The sequence below is a fragment of the Oncorhynchus clarkii genome, chromosome 18, assembly GCF_045791955.1.
Source record: "Oncorhynchus clarkii lewisi isolate Uvic-CL-2024 chromosome 18, UVic_Ocla_1.0, whole genome shotgun sequence".
Classification (NCBI taxonomy): domain Eukaryota; kingdom Metazoa; phylum Chordata; class Actinopteri; order Salmoniformes; family Salmonidae; genus Oncorhynchus; species Oncorhynchus clarkii.
Window position 1 is genome coordinate 48,467,013 of NC_092164.1, and position 19,877 is coordinate 48,486,889.

Below are 19,877 nucleotides of genomic sequence, written 5' to 3' on the forward strand. Positions count from 1 at the left end.
TGGGTTTCCATGGCAGAGCAGACGCGCACAAGCCTAAGATCACCATGTGCAATGCCAAGCATTGGCTGGAGTGGTGTAAAGCTTGCCTCCCATTGGACTCTGGGGTAGTGGAAATGCGATCTCTGGAGTGATGAATAGCGCTTCATCTGTCAGTCCAACTGAAGAATCTGAGTTTGGCAGATGCCGGGAGAATGCTATCGGCCCGAATGCATTTTACCAACTACATTTTGGTGAAAGGAATAATGGTTCGGGCTAAGCCCTATAGTTCCAGTGAAAGGAAACTGTAACGCTATGAAATGCACAGTGACAGAATTCAGAACATGGTCTGTTCTTAGTGTTCTCCCTGTACACTCACACAGACAGTATAGTGAAAAAGGCGCTACAACGACTCTTCAACCTCAGGAGGATGAAGAAATGTGGCTTCTCATCTAAAACCCTCGCAAACTTTTACAGATGCACAATTGAGCACATCCTGTTGGGCTGTATCACTGCCTGGTACGGCAACTGCACCGCTCTCAAACGCAGACTAACAATAACGAGGCTATTACAGGGGGCACCGGTACTGAGTCAGTGTGCGGGGTACAGGTTGAGGTAATTTGTACATGTAGGTGGGATTGACGTGACTATGCATAGGTAACAAACGGCAAGTAGCAGCAGTGTGCAAAAGGGAGGGGTGAGGGGGCAATGTAAATTGTCTATTGGCGATTTTATGAATTGTTCAGCCAACTTATGGTTTAGGGGTAAACGCTGTTGAGGAGCCTTTTGGTCCTAGACTTGGCGCTCTGGTACCGCTTGCCGTGAGGTAGCAGAGAGAACAATCTATAACTTGGGTGACTGGAGTCTCTGACAATTTTATAGGCTTTCCTCTGACACCGCCTACTACATAGGTCCTGGATGGCAGGAAGCTTGGCCCCAGTGATGTATTGAGCCGTTCACACTACCCTCTGTAGCACCTTACGGTCAGATGCCGAGCAGTTGCCATACCAGGAGGTGATGCAACCGGTCAGGATGCTCTCAATGGTGCAGCTGTAGAACCTTTTGAGGATCTGGGGACCCATGCCAAATCTTTCAGTCTCCTGAGGGGGAAAAGGTTTTGTCATGCCCTCATCACGACTGTCTTGGTATGTTTGGACCATGATAGTTTGTTGGTGATGTGGACACCAAGGAACTTGAGACTCTCGACCCGCTCCACTACAGCCCCGTGAATGTTATTGGGGGCATGTTCGGCCCGCCTTTTCCAGTAGTCCACGATCAGATCCTTTGTCTTGCTCACATTGAGGGAGAGGTTGTTGTCCTGGCACCACACTGCCAGTTCTCTGACCACCTCCCTATAGGCCGTATCATCGTTGTCGGTTATCAGGCCCACTACTGTTGTGTTGTCAGCAAACTTAATGATGGTGTTGGAGTCGTGTTTGGCCATGCAGTCGTGGGTGAACAGGGAATACAGGAGGGGACTAAGTACACACCCCTGAGGGGCCCCGGTGTTAAGGATCAGCGTGGCAGACGTGTTGTTGCCTACTCTTGTCACCTGGGGGCTGCCCTTCAGGAAGTCCAGGATCCAGTTGCAGGAGGTGTTGAACGCTGAGGTCAATGAACAGCATTCTCACATGGGTGTTCCTTTTGTCCAGGTGAGAGAGCGGTGTGGAGTGCGATTTAAAATTGTGTCATCTGTGGATCTGTTGGGGCGTTATGTGAATTGGAGTGGGTCTAGGGTGTCCGGGAGGATGCTGTTGATCTGAGCCATGACCAGCCTTTCAAAGCACTCAATGGCTACTGACGTGAGTGCCAAGGGGCGGTAATCATTTAGGCAGGTTACCTTCGCTTCCTTGGGCACAGTGACTATGGAGGTCTGCTTGAAACATGTAGGTATTACAGAGTCTGTCAGGGAGAGGTTGAAAATGTTACTTGAAGACACTTGCTTGCATGCTTTGAGTACCTGTCCTGGTAATCCGTCTGGCCCAGCGGCTTTGTGAATGTTGACCTGTTTAAAAGTTTTGTTCACATTGGCTCCGAGAGCGTTATTACAGTCATCCAGAACAGCAGGTGCTCTCGTGCATGATTCAGTGTTGCTTGCCTCGAAGCGAGCATAAAAGGCATTTAGCTCATCTGGTAGGCTCACGTCACTGGGCAGCTCGCGTCTGGCTTTCCCTTTTGTAGTCCGTAATAGTTTTCAATCCCTACCACATCCGGCGAGCGTCGGAGCCGATGTTGTAGGATTCAATCTTAATCCTGTATTGACGCTTCGCTTGTTTGATGGTTCATCGGAGGACATAGCGGGGTTTCTTATAAGCGTCCAGATTAGTGTCCTACTCCTTGAAAGCGGCAGCTCTAGCCTTTAGCTAAATGCGGATGTTGCCTGTAATCCATGCCTTCTGGTTGGGATATGTACGTACAGCCACTGTGGGGACGACGTCATTGACACACTTATTGATGAAGCCGATGACTGAGGTGGTGTATTCCTCAATGACATTGGATGATTCCTGGAACATATTCCAGTCTGCTAGCAAAACAGTCCTCTAGTGTAGCATCCGTGTCATCTGACCACTTCCGTATTGAGCGAGTCACTGGTACTTCCTGCTTTAGTTTTTGCTTGTAAGCAGGAATCAGGAGGATAGAATTATGGTCAGATTTGCCAAATGGAGGGTGGGGGAGAGCTTTATGCATCTCTGTGTGTGGAGTAAAGGTGGTCTAGGATTTTTTTTCCCTGGTTACACATGTGACATGCTGGTAAAAAATTGTTGAAACTGATTTAAGTTTGCCTGCATAAAAGTCCCCGGCCACTAGGAGTGCTTTTTTTCCCTTTGCTTTTGGCATTCTAGAATTGCTTGAGGGTGGTCTTAGTGCCAGCTTTGCTTTGTGGTGGTAAATAGATGGCTACAAATAATACTGATACTCTCTTCGTAGATAGTGTGGTCTACAGCTTATTATAAGGTACTCTACCTCAGGTGAGCAATACCTCGAGACTTTAATATTAGACATCGCACACCAGCTGTTATTGACAAAAAGACACACGCCCCCACCCCTCGTCTTACCAGAGGTAGCATCTAAATACCGCTAGCTCTATATTGTCTATCTTCGTTCAGCCACATCTCGGTGAAACATAAGATGGTATAGTTTTTAATATCCCGTTGGTAGGATAATCTTAATCGTAGGTCATCAATTTAATTTTCCAATGATTGCACGATAGCAAGAAGAATGGAAGGCAATGGGAGTATACTTGCTCGCCTCCAGATTCTCAAAAGGGTGCCTGATCTACGGCCTCTTTTCCGGGGTCTTTTCTTCACAGAAAAGGTATGGATCTGGGCCTGTTCCAGTGAAAGCAGGATATCCTTCTCGTGGGACTCAGTCCACAGTGATAATTGCTTTTCTGGTGTCCACAAGTTATTTTTGATCATAAGAGATGGTAGCAGCAACATTATGTACACAATAAGTTAAAAAAAACACAAGTTAAGCAAAAAAAATAGCACAATTGGTTGGGTGAATGAAAAACGTCATCAATGTTCTTCAGTGCCATCTTATAGCCTCAATCATTGGCCGCTTTAATAAATGGATCACTAGTCACTAAATAATGCCACTTTGATCATGTTTACATATTTATTGGATGCGAAACCGCCATTAAACATCATCGAAGAAGACAAAGACCGAATAAGCCTGAAGGAGGTGATTACTGGAAACGAACTGGGGTTGCCCTTTATCTGTGGAATAGTAGAGGAACTTGTATTTCAGGTAAAACAACAACCCAATGTTTATATCCCAGGACAAATTAGCTAGCAACAACAAGCTAGCTAAATTGCTATTATGTTAAATGCTTTTCGACCTGTTTCCAAATTAACATAGTTGGTTCAGAGTTCGTTTTGATATTTCCACCTGCGTGTACAGTTCGCGTCTGTTGTGGGTGGACAAAATCAACATGCGCGCGATGACTGACGCGCCGTAGAAGCTCGCGGCCCGTCTGTTTCCGCTCATTCACCACGGCGCATTTTAATTCACGTTTGTTCACGTCCGTTATTCCCCCCCACCAATTAGAGGAACAAATATAAGAATTGGTCTGCCTGTGTGAACTCAGCCATATGAGAGACCTTTTTTTATTAGGTTGACCCCATTTTGCCATGTTGAGATCTAATACCATTCGCATTATATATGTATCTATGTTTATATAAGAACATATGTCTATTGTCACATGTCACCTTTGGCTGGAAAACTAACTAGAATGTATGTGAAATCTGATCATCTCAAATTTAAGCGTAAATTGATGTAATCTTAACCTGATGTTGCAAGTCACGCCCATCTTCCAGTTCAGGAAGTACGTTTTCAGTGTACTAGTTTTTCCTCGGTTGCATCTTCCGCCGCTGAGGATAATAATTCTGCTTCACCCTTTTGTGTCCACGAAATAAAGGTATGTATTTCAGTAAACTCTCTGCCATGCCTTTTAATCGAATGTGTCTTTCATTTCTCGTATGGAGGTAACTGTTACTCGTTCTTTCTATTGCCGGGTGTTTTGTGCGTCATGATAAAGCCAAATGGAATATACCTTTACACAGTATTTGTTTATTAAATGTGATGGGGACTCACATTATGAAACAGTTTCCGGTGTGTAACTTGCCTAAACGGTTTATTTTTTTCTTTTTTGTATGGTTAATGATCTGGACCCAACTGTGTTTTTTTGTGTGTCACGAATCGATAAATAATACTAAGTAACATGACGTCAATGATACTGTAAAGAAACAGGCAGGGAGCTGGTCTCGAACCCTCAACCTTCTGGCCCGAAGTCCAGCACGCCATCAACTGTGCCCCAAAAGTATGCTCAAGGGGTGAAGTCGATATCAGCGCTCATAAACCCAGGGTCGTTACAATACATTTATCGTGAGGCTTGTCCAATTCTATCATCGGCATTCCTGGATGTGATTCAGCACTACAGCACTTGCTACAGCAAGTAGGGAAAGCTGTTTTAAAATCTCACTTACTGCTGAATTATATATATATATATATATCCACAGCATAATACTTTTTTGGCATATATAGTTTAGTAATAAAGTATGATAGTGGTATTTTATTGAACCTTTATGTAACTAGGCAAGTCAGTTAAGAACATTCTTATTTACACTGACGGCCTACACTGGCCAAACCCTGGGCCAATTGTGCGCCGCCCAATCACGGCTGGTTGTCATACAGCCTGGAATCGAACCAGGGTCCATAGTGACCCCTCTAGCACTTAGATGCAGTGCCTTAGACCGCTGCGCCACTCTGGATATAGCCCCTCTTATAGTTTCCTATCTGATTTGCAAAGGTGCAATATGTCCAACCCTTAACCCTTAAGGTTTTTCTTCCTTCTAAGTTGAACATTTGAAAAGAACAGTTGCTGAAGGGGCACTAGTCTCTTGTTGCATGTATTTATTAACCCCCTGTCTCTCTCTCCATTTATCCTTTCCCTCCCCCTCCCCTCTCTCTCACCTCTTCAGCTCCAGGATGTGTGGTATTTGGGCCTTGTTTGGCAGTGATGAGTGCATGTCGATTCAGTGCACCAACGCTATGAAGATCGCCCACCGGGGCCCAGACGCTTTTCGTTTTGAGAATGTCAACGGCTTCACAAACTGTTGCTTCGGCTTCCATCGCCTGGCTATCATAGACCAGCTGTATGGCATGCAGCCCATCCGCATCAAGAAGTTCCCCTACCTGTGGCTCGTCTACAACGGGGAGATCTACAACCACCACACGGTATGTCTAGCCTGGAATCCACATTGTTTCACAAATCCCAGGCTCAATAGGTCTACAAACCCCACAGTAGTTATGGCCCATAGACACAAGGTATAGCCTGGAATCCACATAGCCTGGGAATTGTGATGTGAAACTACGTGGATTCCAGGCTATACCTTGTGTCTATGGGCCATAACTACTGTGTGGTTTGTAGATCTCCTACCATAGCCTGGAATTTGTGATGTGAAACTAGGGTAGGAGATCTACAAACCACATAGTAGTTATGGCCCATAGACACATACGGTATAGCCTGGAATCCAAGCTTCTTGACCCCAGGCAACTGTCGGTATGGAGATGGGACTAGGCCTCTGAGAACTGGACACGTTTTGGTGTGGAACATATTCAGTTTCTACTTGCTAGTCACGAAGCAGGGACATACTAGCGTTAGTGGGTTGATGGCTTTAGGCCAGGCAACTCCTCTTTTCTTGAAAAGGCACTATCTTTTTGCCAAAGGGACTTAAAGTACCAGTCAAAAGTTTGGACACACCTACTCATTCAAGGGTTTTTCTTTATTTGGACTATTTTCTACATTGTAGAATAATAGTGAAGACATCAAAATATGATATGACGTTTTTGCCCTATATGATATCTGATATTTTCCTTGCCAAAAAAAAGATACAGATAACCAATATAAACATATTTAGGGGCCTTTTTAAGTGTTCTAGTACAGTTAAATAGTTAACACACACACATGGACACAGCTGTCTAAGCCACAGTCCCTGGTTCAAATCTAGGCTGTATCGCATCCGGCCGTGATTAGGAGTCCCATAGGGCGGTGCACAATTGGCCCATCGTCGGCCGGGGTAGGCGGTCATTGTAAATAGGAATTTGTTCTTAATAAATCCTCTTAAGTATTGGCCCCTTTTTTCAATTTTCACCTAAAATGACATACCTAAATCTTAACTGCCTGTAGCTCAGGCCCTGAAGAAAGTATATGCATTTTATTGGTACCATTTGAAAGGAAACAGTTTGACGTTTGTGGAAATATGAAAGGAATGTAGGAGAATATACCACATTAGATCTGGTAAAGAAAATACAAATAAAAATACAACCTTTTTTTGTACCATCACCTTTGAAATGCAAGAGAAAGGCCATAATGTACAGTTGTGGCCAAAAGTTTTCAGAATGACACAAATATGAATTTTCACAAAGTCTGCTGCCTCAGTTTGAATGATGGCAATTTGCATATACTCCAGAATGTTATGAAGAGTGATCTGATGAATTGCAATTAATTGCAAAGTCCCTCTTTGCCATGCAAATGAACTGAATCCCCCCCCCAAAAAAATTCCACTGCATTTCAGCCCTGCCACAAAAGGACCAGCTGACATGTCAGTGATTCTCTCGTTAACACAGGTGTGAGTGTTGACGAGGACAAGGCTGGTCATGCTGTCATGCTGATTGAGTTCGAATAACAGACTGGAAGCTTCAAAAGGAGGGTGGTGCTTGGAATCATTGTTCTTCCTCTGTCAACCATGGTTACCTGCAAGGAAACACGTGCCGTCATCATTGCTTTGCACAAGAAGGGCAAGGCTAGGATATTGCTGCCAGTAAGATTACACCTAAATCAACCATTTATCGGATCATCAAGAACTTCAAAGAGAGCGGTTCAATTGTTGTGAAGAATGCTTCAGGGCGCCCAAGAAAGTCCAGCAAGCGCCAGGACCGTCTCCTAAAGTTGATTCAGCTGTGGGATCGAGGCACCACCAGTACAGAGCTTGCTCATGAATGGCAGCAGGCAGGTGTGAGTGCATCTGCACGCACAGTGAGGCGAAGACTTTTGGAGGATGGCCTGGTGTCAAGAAGGGCAGCAAAGAAGCCATTTCTCTCCAGGAAAAACAGGCAAAAGGTATTTTTATTTTTTTATTTCACCTTTATTTAACCAGGTAGGCTAGTTGAGAACAAGTTCTCATTTGCGACCTGGCCAAGATAAAGCAAAGCAGTTCGACACATACAACAACAAAGTTATACATGGAATAAACAAACATACAATCAACAATACAGTAGAAAAATCTATATACAGCATGTGTAAATGAGGTAGGATTAGAGAGGTAAGGCAATAAATAGGCCATGGTGGCGAAGTCATTACAATATAGCAATTAAACACTGGAATGGTAGGATGTGCAAGTTGAGATACTGGGGTGCAAAGGAGCAAGATAAATAAATACAGTATGGGGACGAGGTAGATCTACAGATGAGCTATGTACAGGTGCAATGATCTGTGAGCTGCTCTGACAGCTGGTGCTTAAAACTTCTTAGGGCTGCAATCCCGTTAACGGGATCAATATGACAACAGCCAGTGAAAGTGCAGGGCGCAAAATTCAAAACAACATAAATCTCATAATTAAAAATCCTCAAACAGGCATGTATTTTATACTGTTTTAAATGTAATCTTGTTGTTAATCCCACCACAGTGTCCGATTTTCAAGTAGGCTTTACAGTGAAAGCACCAGAAAAACCCAGCCATTTTTTCAGCCAAAGAGAGGAGTCACAAAAAGCACAAATAGAGATAAAATGAATCACTAAACTTTGATGATCTTCATCAGATGACACTCATAGGACTTCATGTTACACAATACATGTATGTTTTGTTTGATAAAGTTCATATTTCTATAAAAAAAATCTCAGTATACATTGGCGCTCACTAGTTCCTTAAACATCCGGTGATATTGCAGCGAGCCACATCATTTTACAGAAATACTCATTACAAATGTCGATGAAAATACAATTGTTAGACATGGAAATATAGATATACCTCTCCTTAACTTGTTATGGCTGCAATCCCAATATCGGGATAAGTGTCATCAACAACCGCTGAATAGCATAGCGCTACATACAATAAATATATATAAATATTTATATTCATGAAATCACAAGTGCAATATAGGAAAACACAGCTTAGCCTTTTGTTAATCCACCTGTCGTGTCAGATTTTGAAATTATGCTTTACAGCGAAAGCAATCCAAGCATTTGTGTAAGTTTATCGATCGCACGATAAAACATTAAGTACACTTAGCATCAGGTAGCTCGGTCACAAATCAGAAAAGCAATCAAATGAATCGTTTACCTTTTGATCTTCGGATGTTTTCACTCACGAGACTCCCAGTTACACAACAAATGTTCCTTTTGTTCCATAAAGATTATTTTTAGATCCAAAATAACGCGACAAACAAACAGAGGTATGTTCAGAAATCCATAGGAAAGAGCGGTCACAACAACGCAGACAAATTCCAAATAGTTTCCATAATGTCCACAGAAACATGTCAAATGTTTTTTATAGTCAATCCTCAGGTTGTTTTTAAAAATATATAATCGATAATATATCAACCGCAAATGTCTTTCACAGTAGGAGAGGGAAAAGCAATACCTATCCAAACTCTGTTGCGCGAGCAAAACTCATGTGACCACTTGACGTTATCGTTCTGGCTCATTTTTCAAAATAAAAGCCTGAAACTATGTCTGAAGACTGTTGACACCTTGAGGAAGCGATAGGAAAAGGAATCTGTTTCTTATCCCTTTAAATGGAGCAAAGGGAGGCTATGGAACATGAAGTTTTCAAAATAGAAGCCACTTCCTGCTTTGATTTTCCTCAGGGTTTCGCCTGCAATATCAGTTCTGTTATGCTCAGACAATATTTTGACAGTTTTGGAAACTTTAGAGTGTTTTCTATCCAATACTAATAATAATATGCATATATTAGCAACTGAGACTGAGGAGCTGGCCGTTTACAATGGGCACCTTTTCATCCAAGCTACTCAATACTGCCCCTGCAGCCATAAAACGTTAATGCAACCGCTGTGTCAGATTTCAGAAAAAGCAAACCATGCAATAATCTGAGACAGCGCTCAGAAAAAAAAAATTGTCCGCCATGTTGGAGTCAACAGAAATAACATTATAAATATTCCCTTACCTTTGATGATCTTCATCAGAATGCACTCCCAGGAATCCTAGTTCCACAATAAATGTTTGATATGTTCGATAATGTCTGTTATTTATGTCAAAGTAGCTACTTTTGTTACGGTGTTTAGTACACAAATCCAAACGCTCGTGCAGGTCCAGCCGAACGTCGGACGAAAACTTCAAAAAGTTATATTACAGGACGAAGAAACTTGTCAAACTAAGTATAGAATCAATCTTTAGGATTTTATCGTGTATCTTCAACGTTCCAACCGGATAATTCCTTTGTCTGAAGAAAAGCCTTGGAACGCAGGTCGCTATCATGTGAAATGAGCGTGACCAGGACCTGGCTCTCTGCCAGACCACTGACTCAAACAGCTCCCATCCGGCCCCACATCACAGTAGAAGCCTCATTCAAGTTTCTAAAGACGGTTGACATCTAGTGGAAGCCTTAGGAAGTGCAACATAACCAATATCCCACTGTGTATTCAATAGGGGCTGGGTTGAAATTGACCAACCTCAGATTTCCCACTTCCTGTTTGGATTTCTTCTCAGGTTTTTGCCTGCCATATGAGTTCTGTTATACTCACAGACATCATTCAAACAGTTTTAGAAACTTCAGTGTTTTCTATCCAATAATAATATGCATATATTAGCAACTGGGACTGAGGAGCAGGCCAATTTGTTGAGTTGGGTGTTGGAGGCCACAGAAGGGGAGTTGTATGGCATTGAAGCTCATCTGGAAGTTAGTCAACACAGTGTCCAAAGAAGGGCCAGAGGTATACAGAATGGTGTTGTCTGCGTAGAAGTGGCTCCAAGAAGCACCAGCAGCGAGAGCATCATTGATGTATACAGAAAAGAGTATCGGCCCGAGAATTGAACCCTGTGGCACCCCATAGACTGCCAGAGGTCCGGACAGCAGGCCCTCCGATTTGACATACTGAACTCTATCGGAGAAGTAGTTGGTGAACCAGGCGAGGCAATCATTTGAGAAACCAAGGGATTGGACTGCTGAGGACTGGAGTAAAGTCATTTTCTCTGATGAATCCCCTTTACGATTGTTTGGGGCATCCAGAAAAAAAGCTTGTCCAGAGAAGACAAGGTGAGCGCTACCATCAGTCCTGTGTCATGCCAACAGTAAAGCATCCTGAGACCATTCATGTGTGGGGTTGCTTCTCAGCCAAGGGAGTGGGCTCACTCACAATTTTGCCTAAGAACACAGCCATGAATCAGGAATGGTACCAACACATCCTCCGAGAGCAACTTCTCCCAACCATCCAAAAACAGTTTGGTGACGAAGAATGCCTTTTCCAGCATGATGGAGCACCTTGCCATAAGGAAAAGGTGATATCTAAGTGTCTTGGGGAACAAAACATTGATATTTTGGGTCCATGGCCAGGAAACTCTCCAGACCTTAATCCCATTGAGAACTTGTGGTCAATTCTCAAGAGGCGGGTGGACAAACAAAAACCCACAAATTCTAACAAGCTCCAAGCATTGATTATGCAAGAATAGGCTGCCATCAGTCAGGATGTGGCCCAGAAGTTAATTAACAGTATGCCAGGGCAGATTGCAGAGGTCTTGAAAAAGAAGGGTCAACACTGCAAATATTGACTCTTTGCATCAACTTAATGTAATTGTCAATAAAAGCCTTTGACACTTATGAAATGCTTGTAATTTTACTTCAGTATTCCTTAGTAACATCTCACAAAAATATCTAAAGACACTGAGGCAGCAAACTTTGTGGAAATTAATATGTATTTTGTCCACGACTGTATTATTCCAGCCCACGTACAATTTAGATATTGGCCACTAGATGGCAGCAGTGTATGTGCAAAGTTTTAGTCTGATCCAATGAACCTTTGCATTTCTGTTCAAAGTTTTACTGCCCAAATGTGCCTAATTTGTTTATTAATAACTTTTCTTGTTCAAAACTGTGCACGCTCCTCAAACAATAGCATGGTATTCTTTCACTGTAATAGCTACTGTAAATTGGACAGTGCAGTTAGATTAACAAGAATTTAAGCTTTCTGCCATTATCAGGTATGGCTATGTCCTGAGAAATGTTCTTGTTACTCACAACCTCATGCTAATCAAATTAGTCTACGTTAGCTCAACCGTCCCGCAGCGGACCCACCAATCCTGAAGAAGTTGTTCATCTGACTTGCCTAGTTAAATAAAGTTTACACACACACCACACTAACCAAAAATATATTTTGTTGGTATTTACGTATGTCCCCATTACTAGTAAAACATAATCAAAACCTATTTCTTTCACTTACTTGCTGTGCAGTTTCATTCATTTGTTCAGTCGTTTCATTCTAAACCAGGATTCATCATACTATGGAACGCCGTTTGGGTGTTTGCGTGTCAAATAACACTGTTTGACATGTCAAATAAGCTTGTTGACCAATCAAGACCTGAATATGACTGCATATCACAATAATTTAACGCATTCATTATTTTTTACGTAGTTATTACACTCCCTCGTATTTCATATGTCACAACTATTCATCGATACGTATGCTATGATGCTGGTAAAGTTGTCTCGCGCATCTACAGTGCTGGTCATTAAAAAAAAAGCTATCTAGCTCTTGGATGCAAACAATGTTCTTTCCCAAAAACATAGCAAAATGACATCTGTTTCCATAGCTATAGTAAGCTAACTTTTAACAAGGCACACCTGTTAATTGAAATGCATTCCAGGTAACTACCAAGAGTGTGCAAAGCTGTCATCAAGACAAAGGGTGGCTAATATGAAGATTCTCAAATCTAAAATATATTTTGATTTAACACTTTTTTTGGTTGAGTAGGTGTGTCCTAACTTTTGACTGGTACCAGTGTGTGGCCAAAGAAGTTTAGGCAATCTTTTGTTCATGTGAGTTTGAGAACCAGGAGCGAAGATGGTAGGAAGATCATATTGATAATGGTATTCTCTGTCTTTAAAAACAATGCACTAATTTATTATATTACACATCTTATGTACCCTGGGTTTGTTGGATTTGATTGTGCATACCCTTCCTACAATCCATTGTGATTATCAGCCTGTATGCCATGAGCATGTACACTCCCCTATGTATTTATGTAGACAGTGAAGCTGTAACTTTTCACTGGGCTCTATACTCCATACTCCACCTTTTATTTGAGGTTATTTTCATACATATCTGTTTTACCGTTTAGATAATGAAGAGTGACCGCAATTACATTTTATAATACCTGGCAACCTTTCCTATCCTTTGTAGGAGAAATGGACCCAGCTAATTTCACAACTCCATAAACCAACCCAAATTACAATATATCACCTTTTTAACAACGTTTTGTTTGATTATATCTTTGTTTCTTTTGTTATTTGATTATATTACTGAAATTCTATATCATGCCTGCTTTAAGTCTGATATGGGGATGGGGGGGGTGTGGTAGGGGATCTGTGTGTATTCTGTTGGAGTGGGTTTAATGTGGTAGGGGATCTGTGTGCGTTCTGTTAGAGCATGGGGTGGTTGGAGTGGGAATGATTTGGTAGGGGATATGTGTGCGTTTTGCCCTCTGCCTGTGCTCTCTGTGTTATCTGTATAATCATTCAAAATGCCAAATTAAAAAAACATTTGAGAAATGAGAAAGTAACAGAAGCATAAAAAGCATACCCCCCAACTGAAAATGCTAACCGCCCTTGTTATTTGTAGTAGTGAGAGGATGGGATGTTCTGGTGGCATGATCTTTGTCACTCATCATTATTTAAGATTTCAATCATGATTATCTGTAATCATGGTAGCATCCACATTAATGTAGAAGTTTTCCGAAACAATTCCATTGTTAATTGCAATAAAAGTGATTCCAAAATGACACTACATTATTTACTATTAATTTCTATTGGGCACAAACTGCAAATGCATCCAAGTTTGTAGTCACAAGCTTGGTGCAGTCATTACGTGCTAGGAATATGGGACCAAATACTATACTTTTGACAATTTAATAAACTATAAAAAATGTGTCCAAATACATATGACCCCTTCAAATGGGGAGACTACATACATAAGGCACATTCATTTCTAATCGGTAAAACAGATATGTATGAAAATACCTTGGTGGTATTTGTCGCCTCATAGAAAACATTTCATCTCAAATCCAAAATGCTGGAGTATTGAGGCAAAAAAATGGTGCTTCACTGTACAAATAAATATGTAGGGGAGTGTATGTCATGAGCATGTATGATCACTTGTAATGTCTTATCTCATAATAATCCTGATACTTTTCTTCATCTTTTTCCTTCTTTAGCTGAAGAAGCAGTTTGAGTTTACGGACTACCAGACCAAAGTAGACGGTGAGATCCTGCTTCACCTGTACGAGCGGTTCGGCATTCAGAAGATGGCCACCCTATTGGACGGAGTGTTCGCCTTTATCCTCCTGGACACAGCCAATAGGAAAGTGTTCCTGGGGAGGGATACGTATGGCGTGCGGCCCATGTTCAAACTACTGACCGACAACGGCTTCCTGGCTGTGAGCTCTGAGGCTAAAGGTGAGGGGGGACTACTTACCTGACATCTCATTTGGGGTTGAGTGGTTTTAGTTGTTACACAAATGGATTAAAGAACAATCCCTATACAGAAAAGAATGAACTTTAATGTTTGCGTAAAAAATATATATATTGTGTAATTACAAAAACGGCTCAACTCTATTGCTATGCAACTGAAATTCAATTAGTAAAGTACAATGTAACAGCTTGTTAAAGATGATAGTAGTGTCTAATAATAGTGTTACTACACGTTTAACAACAACGTCATGTAAAGTGTTACCATGTCAGTTGTTAAACATGTATTGTGTGTTTGTTCCCAGGTCTGACTGATATCACCCACTCCATGTCTTCTCCTCCTAAGATCACTCCGTTCCTCCCGGGGCACTTTGAGGTGTTTGACCTGAAGCCTACTGGGAAGGTAGAGTCTATTCAGATGGACCGCTTCCACTACTGCACCCAGGAGCCCAGCCACGCTGTCTATGACACGGTAGAAATGCTACCCTCCGGTACGCATGCACACACACACACACACACACACACACATCCATAGTATTTCCATAACGTCAGCATCTTGATTGACAGCAACCATAATGTGGGTCAAAGTGACTGATTATGTAACATTACCACTACCTGTAGCTAGCTATCAGTGAAATGTGATAAATGTTGTTTGACACCTAAGATGAAGGGAGGAATGGCTTACTGATTATTGTTTCAGGATGCACGTTTTTGGTATTGAGGGTATTGCCATGAATGAAGCCTCTTGTCCAACTGAAACCATTGTAGTCACTGACAATAGGAGTTGGATGTGTAGTATGTCGGAGTTGATTTGCCGGTCCTTAACCATTCAGTTGACCGGTCCCTGTGTGATGACAGTAAGATCTCGTGCTGTCCTCTGTAGGTTTTGTCCCAGAGACAGTGAAGAGCAACATTCGGTTGTTGTTTGAGAACGCTGTCCGGAAACGCCTCATGGCCCACAGGAGGATCGGCTGTCTTCTTTCAGGTAGAAATAATGGCTATTGCAGAGTATTTTTGTCTTCTTTGTGTAGTGTCACACATGGAATCTTGCGTAAGTAATGCTTCAGATCTGTTACTTGTCTTTTTTCACTATTGCTTGTCTGTGCAAATACATTAGAATACTTGCTAATTATCATTACACCAAAGGTCAAATTACATGTTTGATAAGCTAGTAAATCATGTTCATGACTGTTACTATATATTTCTACCAGGTGGTCTGGACTCCAGTCTGGTGGCAGCTATGCTGGTCAAACTGGCCAAAGAGGAGAAGTTGAAGTACCCCATCCAGACCTTCGCTATCGGGGCTGAAGACAGCCCAGACATACTGGCTGCTCGTATGGTGAGAGGCTCCCTCCAGACTCTTATAATAATGATGATTATGATATTGTGATGAACAGTTTGGGTAGGTTAGGTCTTAGCAGCATGATTCAACACTTCCACACTCCATCCCCCAGGGGGCAGCAGCAACTGTGTCTAGGTTCTCTGTCTAGCCTTGATGAAGCGCAATCAGGTGCAGGCGGGATCCTTCAGAGGTGGCCGTAGAGCCTGCCGGTCTTTGTTTTTATGTTTGATATCTTTAGTTTTGGAGCGGCTTTAGAAGTTTATTTTTGTAAGTATCTATGTTGTTCACCCTTTTCAACAACAAACAATAATCCTCTTGGGCTAGCCAACCCATAAGAGTCAGGACGGAGCCGGCCCTGGATCCTGGTAAGTTTGCTGTCTCCTGGGCACATGTACATACAACACGGTCCTCATACGCTGATTTCTCACATAGATGCACACCTTAAATCTAGTACTCCTAGACTTAGCTAGTGCAACAATATTAGCAGGCTAGTCAATTGGTTTCATAACAGTATAACGTTATAATCAGTAATAATCCAACTTTATTTTTGTAGCATCTTTTACCAGGTACATTACAGCTCACAGGCCATTACAAATGAGCGTTTAAATTAATACAGAAATAACAGAATAGAATACAAATATAATGATAAATACTCCTTTGTGAAGCCGCTTGTGAACTCACTGCTCCCTCTTGGTCAGGCCGTAATTGGAAAAGAGAATTATCTTAAGTTGAAGGCAATAAATAGATAATACGTGAATGAATGTCTTGGTGAATGTCTCGTGGTGTTCCAGGTGGCGTCGTACATCGGCAGTGAGCACCACGAGGTCAACTTCACCCCTGAGGAAGGTTTCAAAGCCGTGGAGGAGGTCATCTTTCACCTGGAGACCTATGACATCACCACCATACGCGCCTCTGTCGGTGAGAGAACACTATCCCGTCTTACATCAACCTCAATCTCCAAACACCAAGCAGAAGTGGTGTCCCACTTAAGCTAAATGAATAGGTTACGAGGGTGACGCATTTGTGAAATACCTAGACACTAGACAGTTTTGTTGTACCTTCTCAATGTGCCCACTGACCTGGACGAAGGGAGTCTGGTCAGGCTGCATACCTTTTCCTTCTGATTGGCTGGTTTGAATCCTAGTGGAATCCTGGGAGATTAGTGAGTGTGGCCTACTTCAACTCAATCCTGTTTCCAATAATCTTTTCTCATTTTGCAGGCATGTACCTAGTGTCAAAGTACATCCGTGAGAAGACTGACAGCGTGGTGATTTTCTCTGGGGAGGGCTCTGATGAGCTAACACAGGGGTACATCTACTTCCACAAGGTAAGTTTGTTCCACATCAGAGATGTCATTCTCTCTCACTCACCAATTTCCATGTACCAGTCAGGGTTGTGGTGAATGCAGTAGTCAATTCAGGAAGTGCATGAATAAAAAAAAAAAAATGGAAATCAATGGAAATCAAGGAAATTTGTGGTTAGACTAAATTGAAAATGGAATTGAACCCAACCCTGGAACCAGTTGTTATGTCTGGGAATATGAACTGAGTTGTTGCTTCCTGCTCCAGGCTCCCACGCCCAAGGCAGCAGCAGAGGAGAGTGTTCGTCTGATGAAGGAGCTCTACCTCTTTGACGTCCTGAGAGCCGACCGCACAACCGCTGCACACGGGCACGGGCATCTTCTTTTTCAATACATTCATTCCTTTTTACATCCTTTCCTCAAACTCATCAGACCACTATCTGCTCTCTTTCTTTTGAGAAGCTATAGATAATTACAGAAGATGTACGTTTTAAAGATGGCACCTAACTGACTTCCTCTTCTCTCCTCTACAGTCTGGAGCTGAGAGTGCCTTTCCTGGACCACAGATTCACAGCGTACTACCTCTCCCTGCCTGAGGAGATGAGGCAACCTAAGGTCAGTCTTCTCCGCCCCAATCACCATATCCTCACTCCCTATCCTGTAGATGTGGCTCTGATGAGGTAATGGAGTATGAAAGTCATGTATTATTGCAAAAGTCTCTTGAGGGATTGTTGTCAGTGTTGTGTATCCAAATCCGAGTCCTTGAAGCAAATATCAGTTTCCAAACATGTAAAGGATTCCGGTGCTATAATTCCAAACACGGTTCAGTTTCACTAAGGGGTGTATGTGTGTGTGTAACCAGGAAGGAGTGGAGAAGCACCTCCTCAGAGACTCATTTAAAGGTCTGAACCTGATCCCAGACGAGATCCTATGGAGACGTAAAGAGGCCTTCAGTGACGGAATGACTTCTGTCAAGAAGTCCTGGTACAACAGCCTGCAGGACCAAATGGAGTCTGAGGTACACACACACACACACACAGCAGGCACGCACGTACACACACAGGCACGCTGGCATACATGACATATGCACACACACACACATTCTGACTCCTTCTTTCTCTCCTCCAAGGTGAACGACTACGATCTGGAGAAGGCTCCTAAGACATTTCCGTTCCTCCCTCCCAGAACCAAAGAGGCGTACTTCTACCGCCAGGTGTTTGAGAAGCTTTACCCGGGCCAGGCTAAGTGGCTCAGCCACTACTGGATGCCCCGCTGGATCAATGCTACAGACCCCTCAGCCAGAACCCTCTCCATCTACAAGCCTGACAAAGACCAGTGATACAGAAACAACAGTGGCTCTTTTCCAATACCCTCACTAGCGTAGCACTTAGAATGAAGCAGTCCATTGAGCATGCATGCATTATAAGTGTTATGCTAGTATGGATATTGGAACCTAGACCGTGTCAGCTGTCAATTACCTCTGTCACCATTACTACAACTCCCCTTCACAACAAACCTATCTAGAATTTGTCTCATGCTAGAGTTGTGACGATTGTGGGATTTTAGGGTGACAAATTGTAATTTTTGTTGAAAAATGTTTTTGACCTTGTAATGCTTTAGCTACTACATACCTAATGAATACAACACTGCTTTGGAACTTTGGAAATTAAGCTTCTCCTACTGACCGTGCTGCTAGCAAAATGCTATTGGATAAACTATGTCTACTTGAATTTAAAGTTGAATCCCCTCTTCTCCTAAAATAAATGCATTAAGACTATGATGAAAGGGATTTTTTCACAGTTAATGTCAGTTAGATGATTATATGATCATTGTGCCAGGCCTATGCAGGAATCATCTAGTTCTTGGGATCAGTGTGAGTTACAGGGTCAGTTCTGATTTGGGGAAACTTGTTTCAGTAGGAATAGTCGATAATATTAGAAGACTGGAATGATGCTTAGTTAAATTAACAATGCTGTCGTTTATCTCGCTGGGGTTCAGTAGCACTACTACTGAAATGCTTTCATACATTATAGTACCATACCTAGATATGATTACATAATACATAGATGTAAATTACATACATATTTTAACAGCTTCAGACATAAGCCAAACCTTAACACAATTCTTAACCGTTCCTAATGAGTTATGTTGGCAAAATATGCCTTTTCCTCTCATTCACATTATGAAGTTGGATGCATATAACAGGTAATGTAAAGATGTGTTTTTTTAATATAGCCACTTACCCAGAGGTTAGATATAACCTGTGATTTCTGTCTGTTTGCCTCTGACCCAGACAGGAAGGAGGCAGCCTTTTAAAATAAAGGACATTTTTCTTTCCTGCCTGCTGTAATAGGTGACATTTGTCAGGTCCAGTTCTGTGCAGATGAGGCTGGGCTAATTGTAATGGCTGGAATGGAATAAAGTCCAACGTGATTGCCATGTGTTTGATACTGTTCTGTTTATGCCATTCCAGCCATTACAATGAGCCTGTCCTCCTACAACTCCTCCCAAACTGACAGAGAGGTACCCTAATTGAACTAATTTACCTTTTAAAGATCTTTAACATGTCAGAACAGTGATGATGAAACGTAAGCTTTCATGCATTGATCAAGCCCCAAAGTTATCTTTCTTATTGAAAAGGAAAAGGCACAACATTCACTCACCATTAAAAACACGGTTTATTGAATCAACTATTGAAAGCTTGATTGTTTGTCCATCGGGATATGAATTTGAACATTTCTTACTCTTTTTGTCTCCCCTCTGTTTTTGTTTTAACTAGTCATCATACTCATGTCATATGAGAAAGGCTAATGCTTCTGATATGACGTAGCCATTCTGTACTTAATAAGTGGCCACACAAACTGATCAGACAGATCATGTATCTATCTGGAATAGCGATGACAAAAGGACGAGGTGTTTGTTGCCCGTTACATACTGTCCTTTACTGGAGTGTGTTGTGTTAAAGAGAGCAAGACCATGGCATGCGCGTAATAATGGTCTATAAATCATTTTCACGAACGTTTAAGGAAAGTGTGCGATGCGTGTGTTCTTGCGTGAGCGTG

The 19,877-nt window shown here is 42.2% G+C and overlaps 1 protein-coding gene across 1 annotated transcript; it reads left to right on the forward strand.

Annotated features, from left to right (window-relative positions):
• Nucleotides 1-4,286: 4,286 nt before the first annotated feature.
• Nucleotides 4,287-19,169, forward strand: LOC139373592 (asparagine synthetase [glutamine-hydrolyzing]-like). Its single transcript, XM_071114271.1, has 12 exons — nucleotides 4,287-4,396; nucleotides 5,460-5,715; nucleotides 13,921-14,161; nucleotides 14,479-14,664; nucleotides 15,057-15,158; nucleotides 15,385-15,512; nucleotides 16,307-16,433; nucleotides 16,736-16,842; nucleotides 17,084-17,184; nucleotides 17,349-17,430; nucleotides 17,678-17,833; nucleotides 17,945-19,169. Exons 2-12 carry the CDS (start codon nucleotides 5,467-5,469, stop codon nucleotides 18,152-18,154), a joined length of 1,689 nt encoding a protein of 562 aa, XP_070970372.1. The 5' UTR covers nucleotides 4,287-4,396; nucleotides 5,460-5,466; the 3' UTR covers nucleotides 18,155-19,169.
• Nucleotides 19,170-19,877: the final 708 nt, after the last annotated feature.